The sequence below is a fragment of the Boleophthalmus pectinirostris genome, unplaced genomic scaffold (genome assembly GCF_026225935.1).
Source record: "Boleophthalmus pectinirostris isolate CB_2022bp ecotype Guang Dong unplaced genomic scaffold, ASM2622593v1 HiC_scaffold_22, whole genome shotgun sequence".
In the NCBI taxonomy this organism is placed as follows: domain Eukaryota; kingdom Metazoa; phylum Chordata; class Actinopteri; order Gobiiformes; family Gobiidae; genus Boleophthalmus; species Boleophthalmus pectinirostris.
In genome coordinates this window covers 15668855-15689283 of record NW_026571190.1, presented here as the reverse complement: position 1 = coordinate 15689283, position 20429 = coordinate 15668855, and the positions used below count along the sequence as shown (strand labels likewise).

Genomic DNA, 20429 nt, shown 5'->3' with positions numbered 1-20429 from the left:
ACAAAAATAGACTTTAAAAAGCATGTTTTTTCATTAAGGTTGAAAAACATATAAACATGTGTCATTACTGTAAGCAAACTTTACATCTCCACAAAACTGACTCTTATTTGGCCTGTTTGTTACCATGGAAATGTTTCTTTCTGGGAAATGTTTCTTTGGCTATACTATTTGATCTCCATGGAGAATGTTGTGAAGTATAGCTTTATATTTATACTTTCTATTTCCATGGAAACATGCAGTTGACTTTCCTCCACCAAAAAGTTGGGCCAAGTGCAAAGTTGGTAAAAAGTTGTATCATCCTTTAGTATTTACAGATGTACATTTATGTAATTATTCATCTAACCTGATTTATATATATCAAAGTTTCAGTGAAAACATTAATGACTGCATCTACACACAACTGGGTGAGATAATGTGTTCAATATTACTAGGTTTGTCAGGACAGAAAATTTGCATAATCACAATTAAGTTTGAGATCTTAGAACTTAGAACTTATTTGACAAATCTGAGAAAGCCAACAAGACAAACTAAATACAGATTACAATTTTTGGACCTGAACACTGTCAACTGTTCACTTTGTATAAGGCATAAAGATTGTGAGGTCAATTCACAACTTTAACAATATAGTGAATGACTCTTTGTCCCAATTTCATGCTTACCTGCCCCCAAAACCACACTATTTCCAATCCTAAGAAAAACAAGGAGAAGAAAAACTGTTTTTGCTTTATGGGTTTAGCTTTATGAAATCAAATCACAGTGGGGAAATCCATATTTATTACTCCAAACAACTCTTATCTCTCTTCAGATGAATCGTCTCTCCAAACTTTCTAGAAAAACAACACAATCTTCAAAGACAGCTTGACAAAAATAATTCTATCAATCATCAATCTACACCGAACTGCACACAGAGACACACAGAGCCCTGCTGCTGTTTCTCCATTATCCCCTCTCTGTTAAAATGGTGTAAGCTGTCAGTTACTGCTCTCTTCTCCACACAGATCACAACGCTCCCTGATTAATCTTTAATGCTACCAAGTCTCTGTAATGGGGCTAATTGACTTTTCATAGGGGTATAAATCAAAGAAGGCAAGTTCCTCCATGAGCAAGTGCAGAATACAGATCGAGCATTAGACTACTTAAGTGAGACAGAGCCAGACACTATGGTAAGAAAATGGTCATTAGAAAATCATCTTGACTGCTTTATCTTTTTTAATTTGCTTTCAATTGTGAATTAACAGACAATGAAGATCCAAATGAATTAAACTAAGAGAATGCATGGTTATGTTGTAGCCCAAGTTCTCTGAGTACTTTGAGGGGCCCATATTAAGCAATGTTCTCATTTTTCATGTTTCACAAAACAAATCCAGGTATGTTTTTGATGAAGTAGCCTTAGCTGTTAACTTGAAAACTACAAGTATGTGACAAAAACTTTACACTGACAGTAAGAAATATGTATGAAACATTTGTGTTTCATGCACTGTCTAACCTTTCAAAGCAGCAGATTTTGTTCATCATTAAATCTTTTGTCATTACAGATTCAAATTCAGATTCAGAAAACTTTATTGATCCTGGAAGGCAGTTTATTTGCAGTATTCTCAGCAGTCCTCACTTCTCAGATACACACAAACCCAATAGAACAATATACATATTAAAATGCAAAACTTCAAAAAACTCTACCCTTAGAATTAAGCAATTGAAGAGCAGAGAGGACAAATGAATTTGAGAAGTGATTTGTCTTTCGTACCAGAGCATAAACCTAATGTCCTGAAGGCATCTGGTTACAATTATACTACTTAAATAAATCCAATGTTACCTCCCGACAGTTATTCTTTAAGATACTATTATTTGTGAAGTTCTTTTCCCATACTGTTACGGCCCCAGGCCTTGGATTGTCATTTGTTCTGTGTGTTCTAAATAAGTTTGCTGACACACCTGGATTCCTGCTGTGGGAGCCCTCTTTGTGATTGGTGGAGCAGGTCGACGCCCACCTCACCTGCAGCCACCTCCCCCTATTTAAGGAGATTGCCAGCACCTTTTTCGGGGCTGCTGGCCTTGGTGGCCAGTCTGCCATTTTGTTTCATGTGTGTGTAGTTTAGTTTAGTTCTGTTTTGTGCCTTTTTTGATTTGGTCACTCGATTCTGTTTGTGGGTTTATGTGGTTTAATTTGGGGAACTTGTGTTTTAGTTTAGTGTGTGTCCCTAAGTTTTACCACTCGTTTTTTGTAAGCCTGCGTGACCCCTTTTGTGGCACAAAACTCTGTTTATTCTGTTGTTCTGTTTCTTAGTTTAGGTTATTTTCTGTATTTTATGTTAATTTACCTTTACATTCCTGTTAAGTAAACATTATTTAATTTATTCCATTTTACATTTTGGTTTTATTTTTGTTACTTCCCTCACCCCAAACGAGCTGGGTCGTAACACATACACTTCTTTTTTATGCTTACTTGAGTGGACTACTCCTACTTACTGTAGTACTTCTACTTGAGTAATATTATTTTAAAATTACGTTATTATTACTTGAGTAAAATTTTTGGCTACTCTAAAAACTCTGCTGACATTGTAAACAGGAACATACAATGAGGCATCTGTGTGAAAATAGTTGGATTTAAGAAAGCAAACACTGCCCCAAAATATCACACATCACCTCACTTCCCTGGTTGGTACCACTGTGACACAACTGGTGCCCACAGGAAAAGGATTTATTAAAAAAGAAAAAAAGTCAGTTATCAGATGTTTCCATCCGCAGCTCTTAGATTTTGCTCCCCTTTAAACCATGTTCGTTTTCATCTCACGCTTCAGGAAAATGAATGATTCAAGTTTAAACCTTTCCTATCTTTAAAGTCTAAAATTTGAGGCAGGTGCCGCTGAACTGCAAAAGTTGTTTTTAGCCCAAGCAAAGTCTGTAAAAAGTGTTTGTTGTGAGTTTAAATAAAGCTTTTCAGTTTGAGTCCGTGGCAGCTGCTCATCACGGTGCACCTGCATGTTTTTATTACAGCGCTCCTTTGATCTGATTGGTCGGTTTGAAGGAAAATCTGAAGCGCTGGCTCTGATTGGTCAGGGTCTGAGCTTGGCACTTGTAAAAGGAATCATAAACAATGTGCGTGAGTAAGACAGATGCAGCTGCCCGGGTTTGGACGGGAATTAACATTATTTTGAAGAATTTAAATTACTCAGAGTTGGATTACAAGCATACAAACAAAAGTGTTGTGCATGAGGATTTGACTATTTTAGTTTGAAGTCACCAGGTCACCTTTGATACGAATGTGTGCCATGTTAAAGGGCCCATATTATGCTATTTTCTGATCTGTTATAATGTTTCCTCGTCAGAAACATACCTCGAGCTGTATTTTGTTTCATTCATACGTAACACATAAAACTTCTCCCAAATGGAAAACACTCTGTTCCACCTTGTGATGTCATGTGTTAACACTGGAAGAGCTCCACTGTGTTTTTAAACTCCAGACTCCTTGACTAGAAGCATTTGGATTTCAGCCCTAGAATTACCAATCTCTACTGAACTAAAGATGAAAGATAGCCGTTAACTTGTCACTGCATGACATCACAAGGTGGAACACAGCGTTTTGATGTTTTGAGATGTAGGCAAATAATAAAGAGTGTGTGAAAGAAACAAAACACAACTCCAGGTATGTGTTTGATGGTTTCAAGCTCACAAGAGTCAATTTTGTGTAATATAGGGGCTTTAAATGCTGATGATAACAATGTTTTGAACACAATCATAATCAAAGAGCTAATTATTTTCACAAATCCATGACAGTTTCAGAGAAATATTAAAGGTCCAACTTTCTGGATGTGGCACGTTACCTTTTATTTATAAAAAGGGCAGTACATATCATACAGAAGGTTGGTTATCTTTGTAATCTCTTGGTAATTTCTTCAATCAGTGTTATTAAAAATGCTCTTTTTAAATTCTACACTGCACACACTGCCTTTAAAGCATTTCACAACTGTTACCACTTAATATTGAGAAATTATTCATACAAAGAGAGCAGTCATACAGTCTGTTGGCGAGAACCACTAGAAGAAGCCTTGTGTGTGTGTGTGTGTGTGTGTGTGTACGTGTGTATGTGTGTGTGGGGTTAAGTTGTAGAACAGTCTGGAACAGCCTGGAACACAAGCAATATCAAAATATTTACCACTTTAAATCTAGAGCAAAGTTTAAACTCATATTTATTCCAGTTTAATTCCATTCATGCTGTATGTAGGCTATGATGTTATCTTACCCTTCTGGTATTTTCAGATTACCATTGTTGGTATTTAAAAATAACTTACCTGTGTATATATGTGCATAGATATGTGTGTGAGTGTGTGTGTTATACATTATGTAACAAGTGAATATATATTGTACAAGCCTTCTAGAAATGCATGCTGAGGTATTGATTATGAACAAGCAAGCAGCTTTTCTTTATTTTCCCATAAATGTCTTTTCTGACATGGAGTGGGTTAAAATAAGTCTCACTTCTTCCCACTCTATTCTCAGCATCAATCTTTCATTTGTATGAGTCAATCTTGGACTGAAATTGTACAGATTGTATTCATCACTGTACTTTCTGTTTGATCTGCTATGACATCGCTCAAAATAAAGATAAACCAACATGATTCCATGGAAATGGAAAATTAAAATCATACATCTGCATGGAGATGATACGTTTTATACCACACTGAAATATGATGGCAAGCGGGAGGAGGCAAAATAAGAGTCAGGTTTGTGGAGGTGCAAGCCTGCTCAAAGTAAGGACACATGTTTTTCAATACACAGCTGCAATTAAAAAAAACAAAAAAAAAAACAAAAAAACCCACACACAATCACTTGCTTTCATTTTAGTTTTTTTCATTTATTAGGCCATGAGAAGACAATTAGCTAAAGGCAAGGCAAGGCAAGGCAAGGCAAGTTTATTTGTATAGCACAATTCGTACACAAAGTAAATCAAAGTGCTTTACAGAATAAGAAATACATTAAAATCATAATAAAAACTAATCAAAACATAAATAATCATGAAGATTAAAATAAAAAAAGAGAGACATAAATTGGAGAGAAGAGTGCGGAATGAAAACCTTTCAGTTATATGAACAGTTAAACAGAAATGTTTTGAGCCTGGATTTAAACAGCGTCACAGAAGAGTCTGTCTCACATGTTCAGACTGTTCCAGGTTTTAGCTGCATGAACCTGAAACGCTGACTTCCCTTGTTTAGTCCTGACTCTGGGCACCAGCAGGAGGCCGGTCCCTGAGGTCCTCAGAGTGCGAGATGGTTCATATGACACTAACATGTCACAGATGTACTTTGGTGCTCGGCCATGGAGAGACTTGTACACAAGCAGAGCTGCTTTAAAGTCTATTCTCTGAGGCACAGGAAGCCAGTGCAGAGACCTGAGCACAGGACTTATGTGCTTGTACTTCCTAGTTCGAGTAAGGACCCGAGCTGCAGCGTTCTGGATGTTCTGCAGCGTCTCACAGCTCGTTTGGAGAGACCAGTGAGCAGACCATTACAGTAGTCTAAAGAAATTCAGATCTTTTTGTTGGAGGCTTTTTTTTTTTTCAGATCATTGTAGTTGTTAATATATTATTAACAATGATGAATAATATATTAAAAATGATTATTAAAAATCTATTATTATTTTTCAATATGTTTCAATATGTCTTGATGGCAGAAAACCACGGGGGCTTACTGGCAAAAAATCATGGCACGGAGACATCACAGTTATCACATCAACCAACATCAAGAAGATCCCTAGTCTGACACCTGTGGAGTTTAAACTAAATGGACTCCAAATCTCAATGGGATAATCGATTAAGAGTAATAAAAAAAAAAGGAAACTGCAATTTGTAAAGTCACCAATAGATTCCACCAAAACCTACACTTCACATGCAATTACCACACTAATAAAGGATGACCCCCGTTCAAATCCACCCCTCTTTTTCAATCCAAATAGTTAAACGCCTGTTGAGCTAATCCACTTTAACACATGTTCACTGCTGGCTGGCAAACACGAGCTTTGGCAAGAAGCTTAAATGGTTTTCATTATAGGGCATATAGCCATAAATCAGGTTAGCTACAGTCTGCACATGGGGTGGTGCACAGAGGATGGAGGGAGAGGCTGGCTTTAGTGGCTTTACTAGCACAGTGAACGTTCTGGGGGTAAGAGCCAGCGCCAGTCTGTGTGGATTTACTGGTACTCTGAGCACGCACCAGCAGACCCATCGCTTTGGGCTTATCTTGATCCCTGGTCTCTGGACAGTCCGAATGAAGGTAGAGAGGAAAGTAGGGCTAGCAGGGAGATAAAATGGGGTGAAGCGTTAAGGGCAGAATATGGGACAGTGAGTAGATCAGCGGGGACAGGCTAAGGAGGAATAGGTGGGGAGATGGATATCCAGGGAGTGGAGAAATGGAGTGATAAGAGAGAGACAGAGAGCAGCAAGAGTGAAGTTGAGGGGTGGATTTGGGGTATTTTAGGTAGAGAGAGGAAAGCACACATTTAAACTGCCAAACTAGGGATTATATGTCTGATTCATCAGCGGGTTTCACTTTGTAGAAACTGTCTGACCTTGCAGTGTTAAAATTCGTTCACTTGATGGTAGGCTGGTACTTTTTATCATTTAACCAATCGCTGTTATTTGGTCATGACGTATGTAATGCACCGTAAATGGAGTTAACTGGTATATTAAGCTTTCCCAAATCCCGTAGGAAGAAGGGCAATAACGTCTTTCCCCTTGATAAAATTCACCAAACATTCTCTTTGTTCCGGCTTTAAATCCTCGATCTCTGGAATCGGGAAACGCTCAATATATGGCTCTTCCCTGATTGGCTGGTGCCCGAACTTGCACTTCCGGGGTTTTTGCGAACCGTCTAGTGTATTCCGATGCCTGACCTAGTCACTGAAGAGAAATGAAATTGAGCGGAGGCACTAGGTGGCGCCAGCCTGTTTAGGGATTATAAACAAGCAGTTATAATTGTTGTGATTCTAGATTTTATGCAGGACTAAACCAAGACTAACACATGTAAAACAAAAAGAGAAAATAAACTAGAAAAATCTGATATAAATGAAAAAGAGTTAACAAGGACTCTACAAGAGCTAACCCCAAAACAAAACTACAGTTAATGAAATCAAATAATGTGCAATGGTCTTCATCAGTTCTAAAGATTCTTCTTTATTGCTTAAAAATGAATTACATTATGATACATGACAATTAAATTTACCTACACATTGAGGACTATGATTAATCACATTTTTAGATAAGTGTCATTCATTTCATGTCATAAATTCTTTTGTTTTACTATGGCAGCTTATACTAAAAAAAATCAAAGTTATGACTGTAACACAAGTACCTAGTGTACCAACAGCATTCTACTGTGAGCTCATCTGTGGTTTTCAGATCCTAGACTCACAGATAGGGGTAAAAGAGTCAGTTTTTCCTAATGATTACTATGGTTGAGAATCACAGGGTACCTCATGATTTGATACACGGCTCACAATATGATATTATCATGATACGGCAGTACATGTCATCGATAAGTTGCACATGACACTCTAATATAGGCTATTGCTGAAACAGTATTTCCTTGTTAAATCACTACTTCTGCAAATCTGTTTTAATCTCCAAAAGTGTAAATGTCAAGTTGCTCAAATAAGTTTCCTTCCTCTAAATAAGCAACAAAATTGTAGTGCAATTCACAAAAAATGCTAAAAGAGACCAAGAAATACTCATGATGACAATACTGTATCACCAAATTTAGTATCACGATATATAGATATTTTGATATTTTTGCACACCTCCATTGGTTACATTGTACTTCACCATGAAATATCTAAAAGTAAATTCACAGATGTTGAACTTGATCATTACCATTAATGAGAAAACTCAAGAACTGATCATATTATAACAGACATTTACATTTAACTTTTAGAATTTTCCCCGCTCCCATCTACTAGGCCATCTATAGGCCATTATTGGCCTATAGAATGTTATGACATCATCTGAAACCCAGCAAAATTCCAGCACCTTTGAGCCTCGAGTAGGATAGATACAGAACAAAAGTTAACAATTTCTTGAAGGGAGTAGGGCAAGCTAAGCCAAAAAAGACATTACACCAAGCTATGATTCAGATGGCAAACTTCCATATGACTTCAATCAGACATGTTGCTGGTAAACCTCTTATTCATAAACATGTTGTCATTTTATCACTATCAGTAAACTATAAAGTCTGCTTCCCCTTTCACTTCCCAGCAAACATCAACATATTGGATTAACCTGACATAAACTCACAGATTAGAAGAAAATGTCAAATACTTGCTCTGTAGTTACCTCACTGATGTCTTTCCTATTCTAATTTCGGCTTTGTTTTAATCAGTGAAAATGCCTGTATTCATCTACCCCGATCCAGACCTGAAAATGAATAATTGTAGCCAAACAACACACATTTAGTTCCTCTTTTCACATTTTGTAGCCAGTAACTCGCTGAAATTACACTTGGCAAATTCAAGCCAAGAATCACATTTCTGCATCAAATTGCAACGACTTAACAATTTTACATTTCCTGATTGAGAACATAAAAACCAGATTTCCCCATTTTTTATTTCTCAGTCATCTGCTTACATTGGCTAGTTTGTTTGTAGCGATGGAACTGCTAAATGCGGCAATTACAATATCGTACAATCTGTGTTCTGCCTACTCAAACACCGAAACATGTCAAGGAAAATCAGTGATTAAAGATATTTCAACTTGAGATCGACCAATAAGCTGTGCTGACATTTTTGAATCAATATGTGGGGTAGATTTTGATTATTTTTGTCAAATTATGCAATTTATATTTACAACAAACTCACCCGCAGCCCTTTTTTTTTTCTTTTTTTTTTTTTTTTTACCACAAACCCATAAGGGAACTGTGTAGTCACATTTTGAGCAGTTATCACTTCTTATTAGAGAGTTTAAATGCTGTTTGTTTTTAGGCAGCAGATCAACTAAAATAAAATATCATGCTGGAGATTTAAGACCGATAGTCGATATACTAAAAAGTCCAAATATCGGCCCGTCTATCTGTAATTTCAACAAACTTGACTGTTTTTTCCCTGTGCATTTTTTTCAGTACAAGTAAAGTGGGGCAGTTGGCTCAAACTTCAAAAAAGCCAATCTCATGTGACCCCAAGCTGAGGGGTTTATTTCAGTTTTAATATCTCATAAATACATAAATACAATACTTCCCTTCAGTTAATTCTGATTAAGATGCCAGTCATGCATAAAACAACACGACTCTGGAAGAGGGACAAAAATTAACTTGATTTGGTAAAGTATTACAAATCTGTACTGAGAATTAGGTTGTAAAAATGTAAGCTGGAGAACTGCGATAAAGTGTCTCCTCGGGCTAGTAATAATTATAAAGCCTGAAAATCTTTTACATTACATTTTACATTGGTCATTCACTCCACACCTGGTCCACTTCTGTAGCCACAACTGCCCCGGGGTGGACAGATATGAGGCATCTAATTTGTATATTTAGCTACTCCAACCACTACCAATACACACACACCGCATTCAAGGTGGGTAAAGTGTCTTGCCCAAGGACACAACTAAAGTAAGTAATGGTTAAAGCTGAACATATCGAACATATTGCTCTGTTCAGCTGCCTGATCCTATCCTGCAGTGATTAATGTAAGTAAATTTCTCCTACTATTCTGAAGCAGTTGTAATATAAAGGTCCCATACCCAACTTTTCCCATGTGCATGTTAGCATGCTAGTTGTCGTTGCTTTACCTTCATGGCAATACTCTATGCTTTGGTGTCTGAAAGGTGTGAAAAGCACTTATAAACTCATGTTATTAGGTTCTTTTTTTAGACCAAGAGTTTGTTTTCATGCCTAACAGTTTGGACTGCTCTTTACGGTCTTCCTCAGAGGACATGTCTTCCTCAGAGGACATGTCACAGCAATGTCACGTGACCATTCTGAGGAAGCCAGTGAGCAGTCGAAACTATCATGTATGAAAACAAACTCTTGGTCTGAAAAAAGAAGCTCATAACATAAATTATCAGAAGACCGAACGAACCATATTGGACGCTAATAAACTCATTGAGATGAAGAATTAGGATGCTCAGAATGCATAAAATAAGTGAGGAATAACTTTGGACTACTGCAAAGCGTCTAAAAATTAATTACTTCTGTTTTCCTGTTTTTAAGTCAGTAAAAATCACGTCCTGTACCCGATGAAAACATATGAGAACGTTTCTGAGTTGAAGTTGTGTGACATTCAAATCAGTAAACAAACCAATGCATGCAAATCATCCTTGAGGGGATATCATTTTGAATTTTCAGTTTAGTGTCAAATAATTTCTATACATTTATTTTATTTATTCAATTTAAACTGACTTGCGCATATAACTTTTGCCTACAGCTGTTTTTTTAATCTTCTGTCATGAGTACAAGAGTTTGATGGCTTGACAAAAACGCTTGATCACTAGATTTTTAAAGTCACCATGCATACAGTGTAAACCATGTGGAACAAGGTGAGACCACAGAAGGAATGCACCCAAAATGACATCCTTCACTTTAGTCTTGGGTTCAAATGAGATGACCCTGTCTGTAGAGTGGACGGGCTGTCACAGATAAGACACTCGCTCCTCTGACACCAACAAACAAAGAATTAGAGGCGCAGTCCATCAAAGCATGACGTATTGTAAAGCAGTCAAAGTGCCTGGCGTTATAGGGTTAGCTTTTATTTACCTCACAAAGTGTCAGCTGTCACAAAGCAAGTTCTGTGGAATCAAAGGGAATTTCGTTGAGCATGTAAAACCTTGCTGTAGAATGACGGGTGTATTGTGCAGAAAAGATAATGAAAAAAAAAGAGAAATAGTTTAAAGAAGCGTTTTCTGCGTATGGCCCCTGAAATGGAAAACATACCAAATCTGTACTTTCGATCATGTTAACCTTTTTGTTAGGAATACACAGATCCAGCCTTTTCAGTTACAATACAGATTTTGATACTATGACCTTAAGCATTTACTGATACCCGATATTAACTAATAACAGTGGAAAGACTGAAAATAGCATGTATTTGCTTTAAACTAAACTAAAATACAACAAAACTGATCCAAATGTGTTATGTAGATGTCATTTATCTCTCAAAACAAAGTTGTTCTGTGGTTCTGTTCAAACATTGTGAGACTTTATTGACCAATTACACCCAATTTATATGTCCAACCAGAATATCGGCTGAATTGATATTTGGGAGACAATATCCGATCCAGCAAATTTGTCAGTATTGGCGCTAATAGCTTCTAATGACTAATAATAATACAGAATAAAAAAAATATAAGACATAATTATAATTATTAATAAAATCCAATACAGTCCCGGAGGAATAAGTAGCCTAGTGCTGGTAGTAGTTATAGTAATAGTAGTAATATTGGGAGTTGTAAATTGAGAATTCTTCTGTCTAACCAATACATGATCTTCACTTGTGTAAATAAATCATCTTGCCACTACTCAAACAGATTTTCGCAAACAAAATTCACAATGGCCACTGTGCCTGGATAAAAAAGTGCCAAATTACAATATATGCAGATGAAGAAAGCATTGTACATGCGCCACTGAAAACGTCCAGTAGGATTAGGGGGAATTACTAAAACAAAAGAAAAACAGAAAGTCCACAATAACCAATACCTCGTGACTGTGAAGCTGCCAATCATTTAGACTGACAGTGAGTTTAGTAGCTAACTGCGCCATGGGACCACAGCTTCCAGTGCGAGAGCTACTGTGTAACTCAAGCTATGACCTGAGGACACACTGTGGACTGGAGATGTCAGAATCTATTGGATGTTATTTTTACAACTGAACGGGAATGCAATTTCCACTGCGGCCTCTCTCTCAGGGTCTTTTGTTTTGGGTAGAATTAAATGCTTTGGTGTTTTGCGCTGACAGCTAGATTCCTTCAGAGCTTGTGAGGTGTGAGGGGGCTTCAGGCGTTGCAGTCAGACCCTATTCTGTCCTTCGTAACGTCCCGCTGAGGGGCCCCACTTGATTAGACTGACTCATACAATCTGCTGGCTGCACAACAGCTGGAATTACTCACTCAGTCCTATAGCCCACAGAGCACAACCAAGAAGGGAAAAAAGTATAACTACTGAAATAACAATAAAAATAAAATTAAATAAAAAATAAATAAATAGCTGAATAGTAAATTGTAACCAAGAAAATTACATCTTACAGCATGATCAAGTTCTTCAAAATCATGCAGCCAGTTTCATTTACATTACACATTAGTTGAGACTGATGTGTTTGTCTGAGACCAACTGGCAATAATGACATTTTAAAGACGTATCCAATGACATAAAGTCCCCGCATTCTGTCGTGGGATGGCTGAATCACTCTGAGGTGCTAAACCACCTCTCCTGATCTTGTCACACATGATGCGTCTCCATGTTTTTGCTGCAGGGACCTTCATCACATGATACTGCTAATGCTCCAGTCTTCATCCTTCAAAGACACTGGAAATGTCGCCTCAGGACATTCAGATTCATGTATGTCTATGCTGACCTCAGAAAAGCCTGAAAGCCCCACTCCCATGATATACAATGAGCCCAAGACACATGGGACTCATCACTGGCAACGCACAGAAAAATGTAAACCAAATCTAAGCTACGAGAACACATTTGGAAGCATCTAACGTGATGTAAATGTAATTGTAATGTAAGCAAATAGCATTCAGACTCTTGTAGATTTCCACATTGCAAATTTGTTGTATCAATTTGGTGCCTTTGTAATGAACTTGCTGCCATTTAATTTAAATGACAATAAAATCTTACATATGCATCATCTACTTAAACTTAAAATATTGCTTAGGTTGTTAGGTCAAGTCTCCACATTTCTTTTTTCATTATCAAACACTCACTCACACACCACATTCAAACTAAGATTAGAGTCTTGCCAAAGGATGCAATGACTTGAGCAGTAATCAAACCAAAACCTTCTTTCGATGCTCTAACCTCACTCACAACAAGACAAAATGTGATCTTGAACTTTATCAGAAAGACCACATGGTAACATGTCGAAAGCATTATTAACTTGGTTTCAAAATGTTTAAATCATGATTGTGGTATCAAAATCTGTATTGAGTATTAAACTTGAGCTAAAAATGTAGTTTGTATTTTTCTGTCATGACGTTTACTACTATGACGTGCATTGAAAGAAATTAAAAAGGCAACTGCGAAGTGATTGAGTAAGACAAACAGCTCCAAAATATCAGTTTCAATCAAATATAAAAGCAGAACTATGAACCTTTCAGAATCCCATAGAATAGAGGGTGAACTCCGTGTGAGACCTCAGATGTACAGACCCTGGGGCTTGTAATGGGTGGGGGAAGCTTCATGGCGGCTGCACACAGAAACGTGATGCACTGCGCTCACACAATCGCCCATTGAGTGTCTCGTCTCCGTGATGTATGTCCATGTGACTTTGGGCGCTGTTCTGCCCCTCTGAACAGGTCTCTGCCTATGGGACCGCTTGTCGACAGGGGAACAGGAGCCCCCGGTACGGAACAGTGGAGGTGAGTGAAGTCAGGCTACGTAGGGAAAGCCCGGTTTGAATGAAACAGAGCCTGGGGCAGTCAGCGAGGTTAAAGATATATTAAAAAGGAAAACCTAGAGGCAGTGAGTTTAGTTATAGGCCATCGCCACTGGAAATCAAGACTTTGATTGAGAAGTCCCCTTTATTTGCAATATAGCGGCAATGCTAAAGAATGCATGGACTATAGATCCCACATTAAGGCCAAGCAAATGTCTCCTATTGATACAGACTTGAAAAAAGGACTGATGAATCACCACATCTGTGATTCAGGGAATGTTATTTTGGGAGTCCAGGATCTCAAGTATTGGAACAAGAAACAACAGCAAATGGTTTTCTTTTCACCACAAAGGTCAATAAATGCCATTTTCATTGATGTTTGGTCATTGTAAGAAGATTGTGGAGGCTGTTTGTGAAGGCAACCAGACATCAAGACCAATTTCACAAATTATTTAAACAAACAGCAGACTTTTCTTTTTGAGTAAAATATGTTTTGCCTCTTGTTTAGGAGGTTCAGATACAAGTAAGCGTCTTGGATGGTAAATGTCAAATGCATCATTGAACACAACAATACAGTAAGAGAAGTCTTCACAGTAAGACATGCTCCAGTAAGAACAGGTCAGCTTTCACCATGAGTTAAAGGTGCATTGTGTAACTTTTCTGGTGATGCTTTTCTTTGTGGAGATGTGTTGCTTTGTCTGGAATGTTTCACAGTATGGCATTAAACCTTTCTATCTTAATGGAGACCAAATGAGACCAAGTTACAGGTCAGATCTGTGGAGAGTCAGAATGCCTGTTTTTCTGTGTATTTTTGTGCTATAACAACCTGTTATTGAATAAAAGTAAGACAGAGCTGTTTAATGTCACACTGTGTAACTTTCCAGGCAGAGCAATGATATATCCATAGAAGCAAGCAGGTGACAGACACCCAGCCAAAAAGTTACCAAGTGCATCTTTAAATAAACTTTCGAGTGGTTTCTGAGTCAAATGTATCTGATCTCTTATTTAGGAAACTTTGTAAAATAAAATGACAAAAAAAAAAAAAATCATATTTTGAAAGAGAACCTTTTCACACACAAACTCAAACTGTTAACTACATATTACCTTATCCAAACAACAAATAAATGCCAGTAAATGTCACTTTTTTACCAGCCAAAGAGCAAACCCAGGAAGTAGCAGACAAAGATCTCCAGCTCCCCTTAGACTTTCACGCGTCCGCCCACAGCCGCCCCAGGATACCAGTGTCAATCAACAACAAGCAGCTACAATCAAATGTGCTATCTCCAGAACATGTGACCCGGGCCTATTTTTACTGCAGAGGAGGGGATGACAGCACCAAGCTCTGGGGACAAGAAATATGTGTATACATTCTCTTCACATCAAAAGCCTCAACCACGCGACCGAGCGCTCGCCCCGTGTTGGCATGCATGCTAAACTACCTAGCATACCTTTATAATTCACTTCAGAGAGGCTGTCTGGCTGTCTGTGGACTGGTTTGGTGTAAACATGACGTCATATAGGCTAACTACGACTTGGCTAATAGTTATTTTCGATTCAATTTATGTTCCTACCAGATAAACATTTGGCCTTTTTGATCTGGATGTTTATGCCACATAAGTTGATTTTAATACAAAAACTGATTGAGAGTTAATGTCTGAATGTTTGACTGTGCAGTGTTTTTGTTTTCATTGTGTTTTGAGTGCTTTTTTTGTCTATTTTTCTTTTGTATGTTAAATTTCAAAAAGGAAATAATAACTATAACAATATACTATACAAAAAAAAAAGTGATCTATTAGATGAGACAATGTGAATGAAACTTAATTAAAGATTTCACTCTTGTTTGGTCATGTTCATGTGTAATTGTGAATAATGTGATGTATTTCAATATAATGATAGCAACCCTGACATCTTAAATTGTGACATCTCTACTAGCTTGTTTTTGAAAGGTGTAAGTGCATAGGAGAGGGTTATTTACACAGTAAAAGTCATTCTGAAAGTGAAACTATGAGAAATTCAGGGTCAAAAGTACATTGATAACGTGCAAAATTGAAAGTAACAGCTCAGATGAATTGCTGATCTTGTTTAAAAAGAAAGTAAAAATAGTTGTGTAAAAGGATCTTAGATGTAAATTGCCTGTTGGTCAAATGTAAATGTTGTTCTCAGAATTGCTCTAGGGGAATGACTGTGTTTATCTAGTCCTGATAAGGTGCTTTCCAAAGCTCACTCCTAGCTATAACTGCAAATATTGTGAATGTACAAAAATAAAGCAATAACTGGTCTACAAGAAAGGTTAATATTGATTTCTAAAGTGACCCAAAATGCAAAACTGTTCTTTTAACTGTTTTGTTTAAAGAAGTTTAATATTTATCTATAACCTTTTTCAAGGTGCAATATGTAACTTTTCTGGTGGGCAGACACCTCAGGCTTATCTCCATAGAAATGCTTTAGCACTGTCTGAAATGAAGTGTAGCATACTACTTCTACTTATAGTGTTTTTTAGTCAAATATGCATTGGTTGTCTCCATGGAGATACATTTTCATTTTATGGCATACTGTTGAATATTCTCCATGGACAACACCAGACGGCAGACCCTCCATCAGAGTTACATAGAGCATCTTTTAGTAGAAGTTCTAATTTCTAACTTTTAATACGAGTTTTTCCATTTTTATAAACTATTCTCACCTTTTTGTCTCATATAGTCACAATATTTTAATTAAAGGGTCCATATTATTATTATTTTTACTATTTTCTGATCTATGTTCACCATCACAAGGTGGAACAGAGCATTTTGAGATTTGGAGATGTAGACATACTAATAATAAAGGATTATTCAAACATGTGTGAATGAAACAAAACACAGCTCTAGGTATGTTTTTGAAAAATGTAGCAACATTCTAAGATGACTTCAAGCTAACAAGAGTTAATTTTGCATAATGTAGGACTTTGTATTTGCCATTAATTGCGATTAAGTAATAACAAATATACGTTGTTTCCCACTTACCTAGCAGCTGCACTCCTCGTGTTAGCCCGTACACATCTATGAGCGCCCACAGAGACTCAGAGGTCCTCACTCCGCTGAAGAACAACATGGGGCTGGACTCATTGATCCTGTAAAAGACTCTGCCTTTCTTGTCCACCCAGAAGGCGATGATGTTTCCCTCGTTGGCGAACTCCTCGGGCAGCGCCTTGGCCCAGAAGCCGCTCTGGGACACGAGGTCGGGGCAGGCGTACTTGGGCAGGTTGTCCGGGTTTATCCTGGATGGGTCTTTGGAGGTGAAGCCCAAACGCAGAGCACCACTCCAGCAACACTGCTTCTTAGTGATCTGCAGATAAGATACACATAGAGCTGGGTTGAAAATATATGCAAGGGTTTATCTTTTTAGTTTGTTATTAAGTAGTGCAACTGCACTATTAAATAGTAATTTTGAATAGAGCAGTTATTATTTTTTTTATTTACAGTGTTGATATTTTTTCTGTCCTGCTCTGGTCCTGGTTTAGGCCAGGTATATTTCTGCATTAAGTTCCAATTTAGAAATTGTTTAGGTATACAAACTGTGCAAGTGACTAATACATTTTCATTACTACTATGTTTTAATCATTTTGATGGAACACAATAAGGTCGGTTGGACATATATCTCCACATATGTGGACGCCAGGTCCTAGGAAACCACGTGCAACACACCCTTTTTAACAACCTGTAATAACTTGTCTCCATGGAGATTTTGTGTCTGAAATGTTCCAGAGCATGTTAAAGAACCATACAATTGTACATATTCCATTTAATTACTATTATTAGTTTTTACAAGTTATTACACATTGCATTACTTCGAACTAGAGTAAAAAGTGCATGGGGGTGGACATTTTTGATTTGTATGTCGTAAAAGTACCCCGTTCATAAATCATTCTCAACTCCATGTCTGCTTTCCATTGCACTCCTCTGGCATTAGCCCCCATTATATCTTTCACCATAGTCTCTCTCTATGATGGACGACTCTGATTGTTTTGACACATTAAAAGCTCCCAGACTCTTGGAGCGACTGCTGTGCCAGGAACAGGGATTACCTTGAGCCGCACTTGTTCATACAGTGCTATGGGCCTGTTGCTGAACGTGATGGCATTGCAGAAACTGGCCTGTCTCTTCACAGTCTTCTGGGACAGGTCCATGACGATCTGGGATCCCTTGGCGCTCGGATGGAAGAGCAGGGGGCTGATGGGAAATGGGCCCCCCACACCTCCGCAGTGCATGGGTAGGCAGCGCTTGGGCTTGTGGTGGCATCGGTGGGATGTGGAGGGGAACGGACCGCCCAGGGAGTCTGAGAGAAAGAGGAAAAAAAGACAAGGGTGAGGCTAAAGAGTTATAGGGGTTATTTCCTGCAGTTGAAGTGACACTTTGACACTATGTAACTTTTTGGTTGGGGGTATGTCATCTGCTTGTTTCTGTTGATATATAACTGCTCTACTTAGAATGTTCCACAGTATGACATTTAACAGCTCTACCTAACATTTACTCAAATACAGGCATTTCTATTGCTCAAAAATACCTAGAAAAATAGGCTTTCTGTCTGTGAGCGGGGTTGTCTCTCCACAGATCTGACCTGTAACTTGGTCTGGTTTGGTGAAAAAATATTTTTTTGATGGATCCTCCACCAGAAAAGTTACACAATGCACCTTTAAAGTGCTTATGACAGATTTTTATGATTCTCCCTTTTTTTTTTTTTCCTTAATCTGGTGGGATAATACCTGTTTTAAACATACATTATATTATTATACAAATCAAGAAGCAATTTTTGAAAAAAGGACAGGAAGTAGATAGTTCTATTAAAAAAAGTTTGGCACAATTTAAATTAAAATATAGGTGTTTCTTATATTTTTATTTGTCAAATAATTATTTCTGTGTACATTAGATAATTTTTGGAGTTTTGCTGTAATAGGATTGCCAAACATTAAATTTTTAGCAAAATTTTAAATATGATGATCTTAAGTATGTTGAAGTAAGATGAGTATTCTAACCTGTCATGGCCACTTTAATAAAAAAAAACAAAAACAACACTTATTTTTCATGTCATTGATTCAAACGCAAAAGCTGTGTTCACCATTATTCTAGTTTAGTCCTGGTTTACAATATAGTCCTGATGTAGACTTGGTTTGGTCCTGTCCCTAGTCCTGGCTTAGCCCTGGTTTAGTCTAGTTCTACTTTAGTCCCAGCATTGATGTTTGTACAAGTGTAAACACTCCAATAGACTGATCAATGGCCAATTCCAAGTTATGGCTAAACACTGAAACACTACTCTTTGTGTGTCTGTTTTGTGTTAGAAATGCCAGTAAATACAGGTAGTTCTTTGAATATGGATGTCAGAATGCCATTTTGTCAGTTGGGGCTAAAAATGACCTTCACTTCCACATTCAAATGTTCTGTGTATTAATGCGTATGTTTCTATGCAAGATGACTAAGCAGAGTACAAAACACACATTCAATATTTTTCAAAGTTATGCAAAATAAGCTTCAGATGTAAGCAACTGACCTTGACCTATGAAACTAAGAACATTTTCATTAATTTAACAACTTCTATTATGTAAAACACAGAGATAATGAAAACAACATTAATTTTCTGTCTGCGCCAGAGTGATGTCAGATTTGTTTGATAATGATTTGGCAGATATTTTTGCTGATGAAACATTTTAGAGAGTCCCACAACAAAGAAGAGTCAAAGGAAACAGTCAGCATGGAGCATCAAAAAGGCCAAATAACTTTTGTCTGATTCAGCAACTTCCATGTTTATATTCTTGATCCCAGCAGTAGTCACATGACCTCACACTGGTATCTCTGCTCACCAAACATTCGAAAACATTCCCCTAGAAGTGAAAGTAAAATGAAATGTCAAATGATTAGTTTTAAAGAGCCAATATTACTCTATTTTCTGATTTACATTATAATGTTTCCTCATTTAGGCGACAGAAAACACTCTGTTCCACCTTGTTATGTCATGTGGTAATAGAGAAAGTGCTCCACTGTGTTTTTAAATTCCATACACTTCAATCACCACAGTGTCAATTGTACCAAAGGTAAGAGGAAGCTGTTGGCTTGAAAACTCCCACTTAATGACATCACAAGTTGAAACAGAGCATTTTGAGCTTTGGAGATGTAAACAGACTAATAATAAAGGATAACTCAAACATGTGAATGAAAGAAAACACAACTCCAGGTATGTTTTTGGTGAGGAAACTGCATTATAACATGGCTTAAAGCTCACAAGATTCAACTTTGCGTAATAAATTGTGAAGTTTATAGCTTTGTATTTTATCAGTGGTGTAAACTACAGTGTACAGCAGCATTACATTTGCAAAGAAAAGCTGGTTATTGGTGCATTATTTTCCAGATAAGTCAGATGAGAGTTTTTTTGTCCAATCTGTGAGTAAAAATGGTTTAATCAGGTGTTTCGTTAAAGAGTGCAGGGACAGGTAAGCCAGTACAATCTCCAGGTCTACCATCTGATTTGAAAACCTGCCCACAGATTTTACATACATTTACACAGACTGACATGAACTTTGTGTCCGACTCACAGCTGTGGATTAAGACCATTTTACTTGGTTTGTGTATTCATTTCTTAGAATACATTTGCCCTGAAGCCAATCATGGAGTTAAAGCATCTTAAAGTTAAATTATCTATGATTTGATTTTTACAAGTTTAGATTTTAATTTTAGCTGTCCTAGATTTTTCAAATTGTTTCAGAATATTCCAGACACGTATTCTGACCGAAGGAACAAAATCTGTCAGTTAGAAAATTGCACCTAATCAGTCATCCAAATAAGTCCATAAATCTTTACTTGACAATTTCATAATTTAGCTTGAAGCATGTCC

The 20429-nt window shown here is 37.3% G+C and overlaps 1 protein-coding gene across 1 annotated transcript in view; it reads right to left on the bottom strand.

Moving 5' to 3' along the window:
• Window positions 1-20429, bottom strand: part of neurl1aa (neuralized E3 ubiquitin protein ligase 1Aa) — a 61984-nt gene that overhangs the window by 25004 nt on the left and 16551 nt on the right. The window contains 2 exon segments of the mRNA XM_020939875.2: window positions 16571-16892; window positions 17632-17882. Coding sequence (XP_020795534.2) covers window positions 16571-16892; window positions 17632-17882 — 573 coding nt within the window.